Here is a 13771-nt window from a genome sequence, read left to right as displayed (position 1 = left end):
GAAACCTGCCTCTTTGCTCTCCCGCTGGGATCTTCCTCCCTCGCCCTCCTCCCCACCCCTGCCCACCTCTCCTCTCTCTGCTTCTCTTCTTCAGGCTCCACGCCAGCCTTCTCCTGGGGTAGCTTCCAAACACCTGCCTACCTGCTGCCCAGAAACGGGCTGGAGGTCCCTCTCTCCAACTGTCACGGCCGCATGGGAAGCCTCTCCTCCTCCTCCTCCTGCCCTCAAGCAAGGAGACCGCCTCACAGCAAGACTGACTTTCACTAGCTTCACTTCTGAGACAAGTGGATTTCCACTGCTCTTCTCCTGCTGCTAGCCTTCTGTCTTTTCCCTGGGTTTCTGCAACTGCAACCTTATTATTTTTTCAACTGAAACTTTAGTCCCGTCTCTGCAAGTATTTCAAAAAACACAATCTGGCCTGACCTATGGTGGCTCAATGGGATAAAGCCGTCGACCTGGAACACTGAGGTTGCCGGTTTGAAACCCTGGGCTTGCCTGATCAAGGCACATATGGGAGTTGATGCTTCCTGCTCCTCCCCCTTCTCTCTCTCTCCCCTCTCTCTAAAAATCAATAAATAAAATATTAAAAAACTAAACAAAACACAATCTGATGACATCACACCCTTTCTTAGATAGCCAATACCTCCTCATGGGTATAGAAATGAGGTCGTGGGTCTTTCAGAATCCACGTGCTGCCCTCTGTGGTCTCACTTCACCGGCTGGCACTCCTCTTGCAAAAGACTGAGGAAGATGGCCAGGTGCCCACTAAAGCAGGGAAGGCCAGGGGTGGGGCCTGGCAGGGGGTGGGTGCATGCCTGGGTTTGTGGAGCACAGCCACGCCCAGAGAGGACACGTGCACAGCCACACCGACTGGGAGCGGGTGAGTCAGGAAGTGGCAGAGGTAAGCAGAGCGGGCGGGGTGGCGCTGTGGATGCTGGCAGCTGGCTAGGCCTCGTGCTCAGAGCACTGGACTGGCTGACTCACAGGCAAGGCCACCTGGACGCACGGAGTGGCCAAGTGTCCCCAGCCTGCTCTGTGGTTCCCTCTGCCCGGGTGCCATTCCTCACCTGCCCAGATGCCAGCTCTGAAGCCTTGCTTCCAGCACCTCCACTCTCCCTCTTCCAGACCCACCCACAGCCGTCTCAGCCGCTGCCCAGGGCCCAGCAGTTTCCAGACCAGTCGGGATACTGCAGCGTCAAATATGCAAAGGCTTGGGTTCAGACGAGTCCATCAAGTCTTAGCCGTGCACCTACACACAGTGTCACTTCACCTTTGCCCCCCTGTCCTCATGAGAGAAGGGAGACAAGTGCATCTGGTGACAGCACTGCGTGATGATTAAAGGGGAAATGTGAGGAGTGACAGCTACAAACAACAATATCTACACAGACGTGTTATTGGAGGATCAGCTCTGCGTGGTCCACACACCCCAGGACTCCAGCCCGCCTCCATGGCACACTGAGAACACGTGAGCACAGCGCAGACCCGGCTCTCAGGGGGCTCCACACGCCTCCCAGGACTCCAGCCGCCTGCACGGCACACTGAGAACACGTGAGCACAGCGCAGACCGGCTCTCAGGGCGGCTGCACACGCCTCCCCAGGACTCCAGCCGCCTGCACGGCACCCTGAGAACACGTGAGCACCGCGCAGACCCGGCTCTCAGGGGGCTCCACACGCCTCCCAGGACTCCAGCCCACCCCCACGGCACCCTGAGAACACGTGAGCACAGCGCAGAACCGGCTCTCAGGGGGCTCCACACGCCTCCCCAGGACTCCAGCCCACCCCCACGGCACCCTGAGAACACGTGAGCACCGCGCAGACCCGGCTCTCAGGGGGCTCCACACGCCTCCCAGGACTCCAGCCGCCTGCACGGCACCCTGAGAACACGTGAGCACAGCGCAGACCCGGCTCTCAGGGGGCTCCACACGCCTCCCAGGACTCCAGCCGCCTGCACGGCACCCTGAGAACACGTGAGCACAGCGCAGACCCGCTCTCAGGGGACACGCCTCCCAGGACTCCAGCCCACCCCCACGGCACCCTGAGAACACGTGAGCACAGCGCAGACCCGGCTCTCCGGGGGCTGCACACGCCTCCCAGGACTCCAGCCGCCTGCCTGCACGGCACCCTGAGAACACGTGAGCACAGCGCAGACCGGCTCTCAGGGGGCTCCACACGCCTCCCAGGACTCCAGCCGCCTGCACGGCACCCTGAGAACACGTGAGCACAGCGCAGACCGGCTCTCAGGGGGCTCCACACGCCTCCCAGGACTCCAGCCGCCTGCCTGCACGGCACCCTGAGAACACGTGAGCACAGCGCAGACCGGCTCTCAGGGGGCTCCACACGCCTCCCAGGACTCCAGCCCACCCCCACGGCACCCTGAGAACACGTGAGCACAGCGCAGACCCGGCTCTCAGGGGGCTCCACACACCTCCCCAGGACTCCAGCCCACCCCCACGGCACCCTGAGAACACGTGAGCACCGCGCAGACCGGCTCTCAGGGCGGCTGCACACGCCTCCCAGGACTCCAGCCGCCTGCACGGCACACTGAGAACACGTGAGCACAGCGCAGACCCGCTCTCAGGGGGCTGCACACGCCTCCCCAGGACTCCAGCCGCCTGCACGGCACACTGAGAACACGTGAGCACAGCGCAGACCGGCTCTCAGGGGGCTCCACACGCCTCCCCAGGCTCCTGACTCCCATCACTGAGTCCACGGGAGGACAGCAACAGCCCCCTCTCTCACGCTGTCCCTGCTCCCCATCAACACGGGCGCCTCCACTTCCAACTCACATTCTTTTTCCTTCAAAGTACATCAGATGTGCTTCCAGGTGGAACTGGTGTCACTGTTAATACTTTTTCACCTATAACTCTCCGAAAGCATGTAGTTTACCCTATTTTTACTATAGTTTCCTGTTACTGAATGAGCTCATCTGCCTCAGCGTATGTCACAGAGGAGGACTTCAGGATCGGAGAACCCATGGAGCTACACAGGAGGAGAGGTCACGAAGGAGAAACTAGAGCCACAGGGAAAGGGGACAAATACTTCATTTCAGACTTAAGGAACAGCTGCCACAACACAGGATGACAGGCGCAGGGAGTCAGCGCTGAGAGAAACAGCCAGACCCTGCCCATCCAGCACTGCCTCAGGCTAGCAGTGAGGACAGTCACCAAACACGACATTCCCATGGGCACGTGTGACAAATGTCAGGCACACATAGCAGTGAGCACTGCAGGGGGTTCCGGGGCCTTCCTGGGGGCTGTGACAGAAAAGACTAGTAACCAGGGTAGTAACCAGGAGAAAGGAGAGCATGCGCGTGGACATAAGGCGGGGCGTGCCACAGCCTCGCTCAGGAGAGGGTTTCTGCCCGAGGAGTCGTCACGAGCCGCAGAGCAGGCTCTATTCTGCACGCAGCATGGCCAATGGACCGGCCGGGCCCAAGTCCACTCGGGAAGAGTGTTAGCAATTACTGCAGTAGTCCAGATAAGGCAGCTTGGACCAGGGTGCTAAGTCACTGGACAGGCACATAGAACTGGACTTGGGAGAGACAGCTGATGAGAAATGGGGGGAAACTCCTAGGTTTGTAACTGATATGAGTGGATGGAGGATGGTGGCACTCACAATGCAGAGCAATGAAAGGTTTGTGGGTGGTGTCAGGAGTTTGATTTTGACTTGTGGTGCCTGTGGGCATTCCTGTGAACGTGTACTTTTTCCGTAATACAGAATTAAATGACGTACTATATGTAACGCACCTAGCACAGGACCTCACACAGCAGTGGCTCATTAACAGTGGTCCTCTCATCAAAAACCCCGAAGGGCTCTGTAGCACTTCAGTTAGGTCCCAATTCCCGGAGTGGCATGTGAGAACTTCACTGTCTGGCTGCAGTCCACCACTCCCGGATTGCTCTTCCTACTTCTCCCCTTAAGCCCCACCTCCTAGCCTGCTGTCCTACCACTGTGCCCGAGGTGACAGATTCCATACCCCACACCTTTCTGTCGCTTACCCCTCTTTGTTCAAAGCACAGGTCAGACCCACCGAGGTCTGGCTCCACTTCCGCCTCTTATGGAGGTGTTTTCCTCTGTACCTTAACCCACAGTAATCTCTCTGCTTCAAATTCCCAGAGCTCCCTTCTGTAACGGCCGTGTGCCAGTATCAATTACGGTTTATAATGTGTTTTCGTGGCTTGTGTCACACTTCCTAACTAAACTCCTAGCCTAGGGTCCTGCTCTGTATCCCCAAAGTGCCTTAACTACTGTAGGCAGCCAACAGTCACTGAAGAATCCCCTGCTTGGTACGTTTTCTATCAGGACATTTTAGATTTGAGTGGGCATATCTACATACCTTTAAGATTTCAGTGTCTGAAACCATGGTTACTTGTTGCTTAATTTCAGGCTTCATATTTATGGGGTCTTCTTGCTTGGATTCAGGGTCTGTACTCATGGGGTCTTCGTGCTTGGATTCAGGGTCTGTACTCATGGGGTCTTCGTGCTTGGATTCAGGGTCTGTACTCATGGGAACTTCTTGCTTGGATTCAGGGTCTGAACTCATGGGAACTTCTTGCTTGAATTCAGGGTCTGAACTCATGGGAACTTCTTGCTTGAATTCAGGGTCTGTACTCATGGGAACTTCTTGCTTGGATTCAGGGTCTGTACTCATGGGAACTTCTTGCTTGAATTCAGGGTCTGTACTAATGGGAACTTCTTGCTTGAATTCAGGGTCTGTACTCATGGGAACTTCTTGCTTGGATTCAGGGTCTGAACTCATGAATACTACCGGCTTGTCCAAAGTTGCTATAACTTTGGCTTTTTGGGAAATCCATGGAGATTGCTGTCCTGGCAAGAGATATGATGCCATCCCTTTATAAAAAAGAGCTTTGTTTGGTCCCAAAGGCAACATCTCTTCCAGCTTCTTCTCACCCTGGTGGACACGAAGAACTCTGGCTATGTGGTCTGCCACGGCTAAGACAGCGCTGCCTCTTCTGTCCCAGTTCTCCTGTATGGCGGTGTAGGAAGCCAGGCACCTGTGCCGGAAGACCTCAAATGCGCCCTCCGGGACGACGTCATTGCCCAGCAGGCAGGCCAGGAGCGGGAGGTCGGCCAGGCGGAGGCCCAGGCTCTCACAGAGCTTCTCCCTGCAGAGCATGATGGTGCTGAGGCTGTCCAAGCAGAGCTCACTAATTGAGAAGTAGGGACAGGTGTCGTAGACCAAGTAGTCAGTGTCTTCTCCGAGAATCCCCAGACAATGACTCTGGAGGCCATAGGAGGCCACCTCGTAGTCAGCCTCCCGTAGGGAGCACAGAGTCTCCTGGCCCAGGGCCTTCAGAGCAAGTCGGGTAAATATGGCCAGCCCCGAGGGGATGAAGAACATGTTTCTGCCAGGCTGCTCCCTGTGTGACTTGATATAATGGAAAATCCTGGCTATCTCCCTGTTATTCTTGAGTCTTCGTTTCACCCATACGTCTCTCTTACCCTGCTCCACCATGCCATCAAAGAAGAATATCAGCTTGATGCCAACAGCTGTGAAAGTCCTAACAAAATTTCGCAAGACGGCAAAGTATTCTTTCCACTGGCCGCCGCACACCCACGACTCGGGCGTGTACCAGTACCTGAGACAACACAAGGCGTCCACCACGATGGAGGGGCTGCATCCAGGGTGCTCGCTCTGGTGCTGCTCTGCCAGCTCTTTGAAACTGACGACTGTACAGATATGTGGGCAGGTGCTTCCCACAAACCCCTGCAAGCCTCTAACACCCATGACGGGACTCTTGGGAGGGTCTGGAAAGGGAAAGAAATCAGTCATTACAGCACTATCAGTACACATGGCATCTTACAGGGCACACACACACAATGCTGAGTGCCACTCTCTGTCAGGAGCCTAACGAGGCCCCGCGGAGACACGTGAGGAGCTTCTCCTAAGAGTTGGGCTTTCACAAGGACAACATAGTGTAGCATCTTCTAAGATTTTAACTAAGACTATTATTCAAGAGATTTCTGAACTGAATTCAAAACAGGCTAACAGTTTTCAAAGAAGTAATATTTCCCATCTAGGAACCCAAACAGAACCTTGCAAACCTAAAACATAAACGGTATTTCTCAAAATAATTTTGCTGAAAGAAGGCAGACCAAACAAACACCCTGTATGATTCCATTTACATGAAATTCTAGCTGAGAGCTGAGCTCACTGTAGTGACAAAGAGCACATCCAGGTCATCTGGTTGGGTGCCGGGGGTGGGGTGGGGTGGAATTTACAAAGAGGAGCCTTTTGGGGTGATAGGCCCATTCATTATCTTCATTGTGGTGGTTTCACAGGTGAACACGTGTTAAATTGTAAACTCTAAGCACGTGCAGTTTACTATCAGCTATACCTCAATAAAGGGGTTAAAAAAGAAAACTAGCTCACCCCTGAATAATGCGTGGGTCAGGGTCTTGACCACCGTGAACAGTTGAAAATCCACATGTAACTTAAGCAGGCCTTCTGCCTTCACAGATCCCCTACCTCAGATCAGAAACACAGTACATAAAAGTTCACTATGGCCTGACCAGGCAGTGGCGCAGTGGATAGAGCGTCGGACTGGGATGTGGAAGGACCCAGGTTTGAGACCCCGAGGTTGCCAGCTTGAGTGCGGGCTCATCTGGCTTGAGCAAAGAGCTCACCAGCTTGGACCCAAGGTCCCTGGCTCCAGCAGGGGGTTACTCAGTCTGCTGAAGGCCCGCGGTCAAGGCACATGTGAGAAAGCAATCAATGAACAACTAAGAAGTCACAACGCGCAACGAGAAACTGATGATTGATGCTTCTCATCTCTCTCCGTTCCTGTCTGTCTGTCCCTATCTCTGCCTCTGTAAAAATAAAGAAATAAATTCAAAATCTGAACGAAATCTAAGCAGAGTACTTTATAATAAGATGTCCTTACATAATAAAAGATGTAATAGAAGACATTATTTTGACATTCCAACGGTAGGTAGGTGCAGGTCTGGAAATGGCGTCTAAAGATATAAGGGTGGTCACTGTGCTTAGACTTCTCAAATTCCAGGCCATTATTCTTACTTAAGCCGAACTTGGGAAAAAGCAGGCTTGTGAGGTTTGTTGACAATGAGCAAAGTAAAAGTAAATCTGACAAACTGAGAGTGTGGCTTGGTTTTCTTTACCCAGGCTCCAGGTGGGACGCAGTGGACCCCCCTCCAAGCCCACCAGCTGCAGGTGGGAGGGCAACAGAACCTGCCCTCAGCAGCTCCCACGGGCCAGGCCCCCAGTGGTGCAGCCTCTGGGTCCCGTGTGGGTTGGCTGCCTTCCCTCACTAACAGAAAGGGATTTTTGTTTCAAGCATTTTTCTACTAAAACTGCAAGTGACAACACTGAACTTCCCAAAACACACTCCTCTTTATGTCACAGGCTCGGGCTTAGCTCTGCTTTGATTTCATTCAAAAGTTTTCCTCCTTTCTCACCCCAGTAGTGAAAAGCTCACAATTTTAATTAAACACAGCACTGGTTTTTCCTGCCATTCACACTGCCAATCTCTCCCATTTTGAGTCACAAATCACCACAGGAATGTTACTTTACAATGTGCTCTTCTGTGGCATTTTCAAAGGAAAACTCAGATAGGCAAAGATCTGGTAACCTATGGCATCAAGGGTCCTTCCCTATTTTTAGCTCAACATGTTAAAGCCCACACCACTCACACCAGTCAACACAGGCAGTGTGGTGGGAATCAAAATGCTTCAAAAAGATAATTTTGACATTACTTTTTTTAAATCATTTTTTTTTTGTTTTTAAGCCTTTTATTGCTAAGAGCATTAACAAAGTTTTTCACTCTCTACCTTTATGTAGTTAAGATGATTGCAGATACATACATATACATATAATTTCATGTATTATACCTGTAAATAATAGAATCTTTACTGTCTATAAATAAAATAGAACTGTCTCATTCAGTAGGCTGGGAATCAGTCCCGTCAATGTGACCCCTCTCCACTGTGACATCCCAACACCCAGCAGTGTCTGCCACACGAGGGGCCGAGTATTCGTGACTAAATGAATGAAGGCATCAAAGAGCAGGTGTATAAAGAGAAATAAGGCCCTAGCCAGAGAGCTCAATTGGATGGAGTGTCACCCAGATAAATAAGGGTTGCTGGTTTGATCGCAAGGCACATACAGGAACAGATGGATGTTTCTGTCTCCCTTCCTCTTTCTTTAAAACTAATAAAAAATAAATTAAAAAAAAAAAAAGAAATGAGGGATGGCCAAGCTTACAGTCTTCAAAAGTGGGCAAAGGTAGAGAGAGTGGAACCACTGCCCGGAGTGCTGTCGATGCAGGCAGTGCATGGAGGACAGCAGCAGGCACAGGGACCATGCCATCTTGGAGGTGGCCTCACTCTGAGGAATGGCGTCCTTCTCCTTAGCCAATCCCAGGTACTGGGTTCCCAGTGAACGAGGAAGTAAACAGGAGAAAGGTAAGTCAGAGCTCCTTTATTCAGTCTTTCAATGAACGGAGAACTAGAGAGCAGCGTGTCTCAGCAAAAGCATTACCAACCGACAGGAGGGTCAGACCACAACCCACCACCACTCCAGACACGGGTAGTCATGGCGACATGTCTCATGTGCAGAGCAGCATCTGCAGGATGACCAGTGCCACTGGTCGCTGCAACCTTCAGACGTGGCCAGCTCACCAACTGTGTCAGCACACTGCCCATGCTGAGGGCATCTGGACAGCTGAGGTGACTAAAATAATTTTCAAGTTGGAGACAAAACAGATCAATGTCCCAGAGAGCCATGAAACCACAACCCTGAATTTATGTTTATCAGACAAATAATTTCTATCCCCACAACAGAAAAATCTACAAATTAACACACATCACAGTGTTTTTGGGCTGTGTTAAGGAATAAACATGAAAGTCAGGGGTGACTCTATAAACAGTGGCCCTGGATGACAGGGACAAGTCTTCTTTCTGTTCTGTGCTCCACTCTTGAGTCTACAATGGTGACAAGCTGGCTGGGCCGTGGTCCTCAGTGAGGCCCTCCCTATTCATGTGGGATATCTGAAATCTGCTTTCTTCTCTCCTTTCCTTCCCCATCGCTCCAATAAAAGAGAGTAACCCATGGGCACCCCTTGCACAGAAGAGTAAGAACAGGGACTGAGGGTTCCAAGTTTATCCTGTGGCAGCACAAGGGACACTGCTGCCTCAACTGCATTTACAGTGCATAGACAACTGGGTAAGTGAACTCAGGGCAGCTGCCACTTAGATGGAGTCCATGGCCAGAGACGCCACACAGGGCTCACTTAACATGACACTCTCCTTGACCAAACTTCAAGCAGGTTCCTCTGGGCTCTCTTCTGCGCGAGGCTGCAACCTTCCATGCTCACGCCCGCGGTCCATTCAGTTAAGAATCTTGCTGAGTCAGAGAACGCCCCACCCCTGACATTTGATCCAAGTCCTCAGCCCCGCCCCAATTCTTGCTGATCCCTTACTCTGCTTGCTGGTTATCAACCCCCAGATGTCTTTGCCGTATTTGAAGTTGAGCCCCATCTCTCCCCTATGGCAAGTCTTAATTGAAGTCTTCCTGTCTTCAGTGTCAAAATAAGCTGCTTATTGAAACGAGAAATGGAAGGCCTGTAGCTATTACAGTGTGCTTCCCTATGCCTGGGTATCCATGTCCAGACTCGGGAGGCCCTGAGGACCCCCACAACAGTCTGGCATGACCACTGGTGCCAGAGCCAAAAAGCCAGCGTGAGGCTGAAGCAGACGCTCAGCAGCTGCCAGCAGACTCTTTACGCTGCGTCCTAGGAAGGGGCTGACACCAGCAGTGCTGATGACAAAGGAAAAGCTCTAGAACTGCCTGGAATCACGTCCCTGAAAAGCAACTTTGAGCAAGTTCTCGTCTTCTGTAAGCCTCATTTTTCTTACCTGCAAGTGAGCTTAGGAGACCTACCTCATACACTGCTGTGATGCAGTTTCACTTAGATTCTAAAGTTACTCATCAGTCACTTACCATTTGCGTAAAGCTTAAATTCTGCCTAGCACCAGTTCAAATTTCTTAAATTGTTTCAAAATTTAAAACAAAGCCATATAAATATTAATGAGGGTTTACTATACTCATGATGTTTATACACTAGATTACTTTTTAGTTCCAGTGATGTTTATTTGTAATTTTTTTAATTTAAAAAGTAGCCATAAAAAATAAGGCAGTCATGTTCTACTCATGATCTCATCTCCCAAAGACAAGGACTACAATATTCTAGAGTATGTATTTCTAGTCTTTTTGTTGTTTTTAATAATTGGGATCATACTTTTCTGTAATCTACTTTGTGTCTTAATTTATTATGACTACATTCCCATACCACATTAACCCCTCAGTGTCGTTTCTAATGGGTGCACCATGTGGGTGTAAGATGAGTTACTCAACACTACCACTGACATTTGGGTTACTTCTGACACTGCATGCCCTATGTAAGATCCTCGAGTCTTTGAGCCCATCCTGATCTCTTCCCTGGGGATAACTGCAGACGTAAAAGTGCCCGGGCAACATACAAGCACGTCCTGGGTCTTCCCTCAGAGTCCACCTGCAGTGGCACCTCCTCAGCACCACCAGGGTGGTTCTACCTGAACGTGAATCGGAGCTCCACGGCAGACACAGAGCATAAACTAGACAGACAAGCCCTGCACTCCAGCAGGGAAATATCCACCCAGCAACAAGCACCTGGGCAAACATTAGGACAGAAGAGGGCAGAGAACATAAACCTGCAGAACATGTAACAGGAAGACCCAGCCCAGGTCTGGGACACATGACGGCCATCCTGAGTGGCCAGTCACAGACTGGAGAGCCAGTGGATGGGAGGCCTGAAGTAAGATCGATAAGGGATAAATTTAGGTCCATATGTTATCTTTTTTATTATTAAATGGATGTTTCTAAGGTGCTTAAAATATCTGTTCTATTACGTAGTTTGACCTGCAACTTTATTTATAAGTGTGTTCCTCAAACATGAAAAATTGGGAAAATGACCCACATGGGAAGTATGGCTAGAACCTGTGCTTTGAGGAAGAGCGAGCTGCAGGCCAGCCCAGGCGGTAAAGGAGCTTGCAAACCACACACACTGACACATCACCAGAAGGGAAATCAGGTGACAGATGTTTTAGAAATGCCACAGCTCCTAGGTCTCCTCTCGTCTCGGAGAAGGGATGGAGGCAGGAAGGCAAGCCTGGGGGTAAAGGGACTATTGGGGAAGCTAGTTGTTCTGGTTTCCCAATACCCCGCAGACTAGAGGGATCCAGACCCTATTTCCTGCTGCAAAAGTCTAAGGGGGGTAGAGAGACCATATTCTGGCCCCAGATAAGCCACAGGCAATGACATCTACATTCCCCCATGTGCTCTGCAAGTCTCCCCTGGAGTCCACTGTGCTCCAGGCCCTGTGCTAGCAGGTGTGGACACAGCAGCTGAACACCACAATATCCTCGCCTAATATCTGGATCTTTAGAGGGAAGCAAAGCTTCAGGGCCGTTCAGCAAGTAAGAAACCTGGGTGGGTGTGTACATACATCAAAATGTATAACACCGTGTACTTAAAACTTTTCTTTGTTCTACGAAATGTTCTGCAAAAAACATGCCTCCTTTTTAAATCAAAAAGCTCCACAGCAAGCATCCGCTCTGGTCCCTTCGGCACATTACCGGTTTTGCTCACTGCAGGAAATGGCTCATCTGCCAGCAAAGGCAGGAGAGCTAGTGCCACCTGCACGAAGTCACCTGGCGAGGTCACAGGCAGCAGAGGAAAGCTGGGCTTGGAACCCACCTGCCTCCAAAGCCTGTGTGCCTGTCACTAAGGCACAGTCCAGACTCTGTCTTCCCTGAAGGTATCCTCAGCCCCGGGGGCAGGATCAGAACGATCAGGATTGGAAGGGCAACTGAGACGGGAGACTCTCCCACCCACCGCAGCGCACCAACGCGTCCCTGGCCAACGAGACACAGCCCGTCACTGGACACAGGGGAGGAAAATGTGTGCAGCTGTGTACAAACTGTGCCTTATGAACCCAGGACAGCAAATCCAATATGAAACTCTAAACTCATTGAGTTAAAACTAAAACAATTTATTCATCAGAGACCTCCCCAGAGTCTAACTTACCATCTATGGACTGCTTCTCTTCTTAAATAATTTTTATTAGTTGATTGATTTTAGCGAGGGGAAGAAAGAGAGAGAAGCATCCGTTTGTTCCACTTACTTACGCCTTCACCGGCTGATTCTCTTACGAGCCCTGATCTGGGACGGAACCCGCAACCTTGGCATCACCTGCACACGCTCTAACCACTGCGCTACCTGACCAGGGCCAGCCCTCTCACTTGCTCCTAAGCCCCCAGCAGGGACAAGTGTGGAAAGGGTACTTGGTAGGAAGGTTGAACGCTGTCCTGGGAAAAGCAAAGATAGAAAAACTTGAAAAAGAAAAAAAGAAGCGTCCTGAGACGTAAAAACTCCCAGCAAGCATTAAGGAAGCAGCCGCACGAGCCTCTACAGCCCCGAAGTCGCCGGAGACACCGGCAGCCACGTCCCGCCCAGCAGGTCTCTCACCCCCGGGCCCAGGTGCCCGAATCACGGCCACCTGCGCCCCGCCGTCCCGTGAGCGCGTCTCCGCCTAACCCGGGCCCCTCCACGCCCGTCTCGCAGGAAGAACGCCTCCGCCCCTCCCCGGCTGCCCGGGCGCAGCACCCGCAGGGCCTGGCCGCCCCCCGTCCCCGGGGCCCCGTGCGGAGGCTCGGGGTCACGGCAGCGCGCACACCTCGGAGACTCCTGGAGGACGATCGCGGGGCGCCCGGGAACCGGCACGTCGCCGGACGGGAGGGTGGCGCGGGAAGGAGCGAGGGACACCGCGGCGGGGTCGGCACGTGGCCGGACAGGCGCGCCCGGGAGGGAGACGGTGGGGCTGAGGCGGGCAGGACCGGCCCGGACACAGTCACCAGGCTCACGGCCAGGAGGCCGCGATGGCGCAGAACCGCGAGCGCAGCCGGCAGAGCCAAGGCCGACGGGAGGAGAGCGGCGCCCGGACGGCGCTGGCCCCACAGGCCGGGCCCTACCTAGAGATGCCCACCACCACCAGAGACGCGCCCGCGCCGCCCTGGGCCCAGCCGCAGAGGTTCGCGCACCTCCACTTCCGCTTCCGCTCCCGCTCAGGGCGCTTCCGCTCAAGGGTCCGCCCCGCGCGTGGGCGGAGCCGAGTCGCTGGAGGACGAGGTGCGCAGGCGCCGCGCCCGTTGCCTGGGAAACCGCGCGGTGCTGCCGGGGCCTTAGTCCCCGGTCCCGGCTTTGCGCAGGCGTGGTGGGGCGCAGCTTTCCGCTCCGGCAGCGAGTGGTGCTGCTCCGCGCAGCGTGGGGTATCGGTGGGAGCGTGTCGGGGCGCTGGGCAGTGAGTGGGCGGGCAACGGGTTGACCGGGATTCCTCATCCTGCTGCGCATCGCCTTGTGTGACCGAGGCTGGACTCCAGACGACTGTTAGGCCTTATTTCCCTTCGGGGCTGGTTCCCTTGGGCTCGGACGACGGTCAGCCTTCGCGCCCCGCATTCCCCACTCCTCCGTCTGCAACACCACCCTTTTCTCTGCAGCGGAGAGAACACCCTGGTAGCCAAGCTTGGTGGCAAAAAAATAGCCTTGAAATCAATCTCATTTATTTTTAAGAAAATAATTGACAAATCAGTTATTAATAGCACCAGGTTAGGGTGCATCTCAAACCCATGCTCACGCTCAGCGTGTTTCGGGAAAGTGAGCCCCAGGGAGGTTGTCCTGCAGAGTCCAAAGCACTAG

General features: G+C 52.8%; 1 protein-coding gene across 4 annotated transcripts in view; it reads right to left on the bottom strand.

Moving 5' to 3' along the window:
• The window catches only part of FAM120B (family with sequence similarity 120 member B), a 42623-nt gene extending 29465 nt beyond the window's left edge, over window positions 1-13158 (bottom strand). For 3 of the 4 annotated variants that reach the window (XR_010727646.1, XM_066247753.1, XM_066247756.1), the window contains exons 1-2: window positions 13048-13140; window positions 4337-5769 (exon numbers count right to left, since the gene is read on the bottom strand). Coding sequence is in view for 3 of the 4 variants with exons in the window: in XM_066247753.1 (XP_066103850.1) it covers window positions 4337-5749 (1413 nt within the window). In the remaining variant the exon portion in view is untranslated. Of the gene's footprint in view, window positions 1-4336; window positions 5770-13047 lie in introns of all 4 variants that reach the window. The other variant, XM_066247755.1, reaches the window with a different exon arrangement.
• Between the last annotated feature and the right edge of the window lie 613 nt (window positions 13159-13771).

The sequence above is a fragment of the Saccopteryx bilineata genome, chromosome 12, assembly GCF_036850765.1.
Source record: "Saccopteryx bilineata isolate mSacBil1 chromosome 12, mSacBil1_pri_phased_curated, whole genome shotgun sequence".
In the NCBI taxonomy this organism is placed as follows: Eukaryota; Metazoa; Chordata; class Mammalia; order Chiroptera; family Emballonuridae; genus Saccopteryx; species Saccopteryx bilineata.
This window is presented reverse-complemented; position numbering and strand designations above follow the sequence as displayed.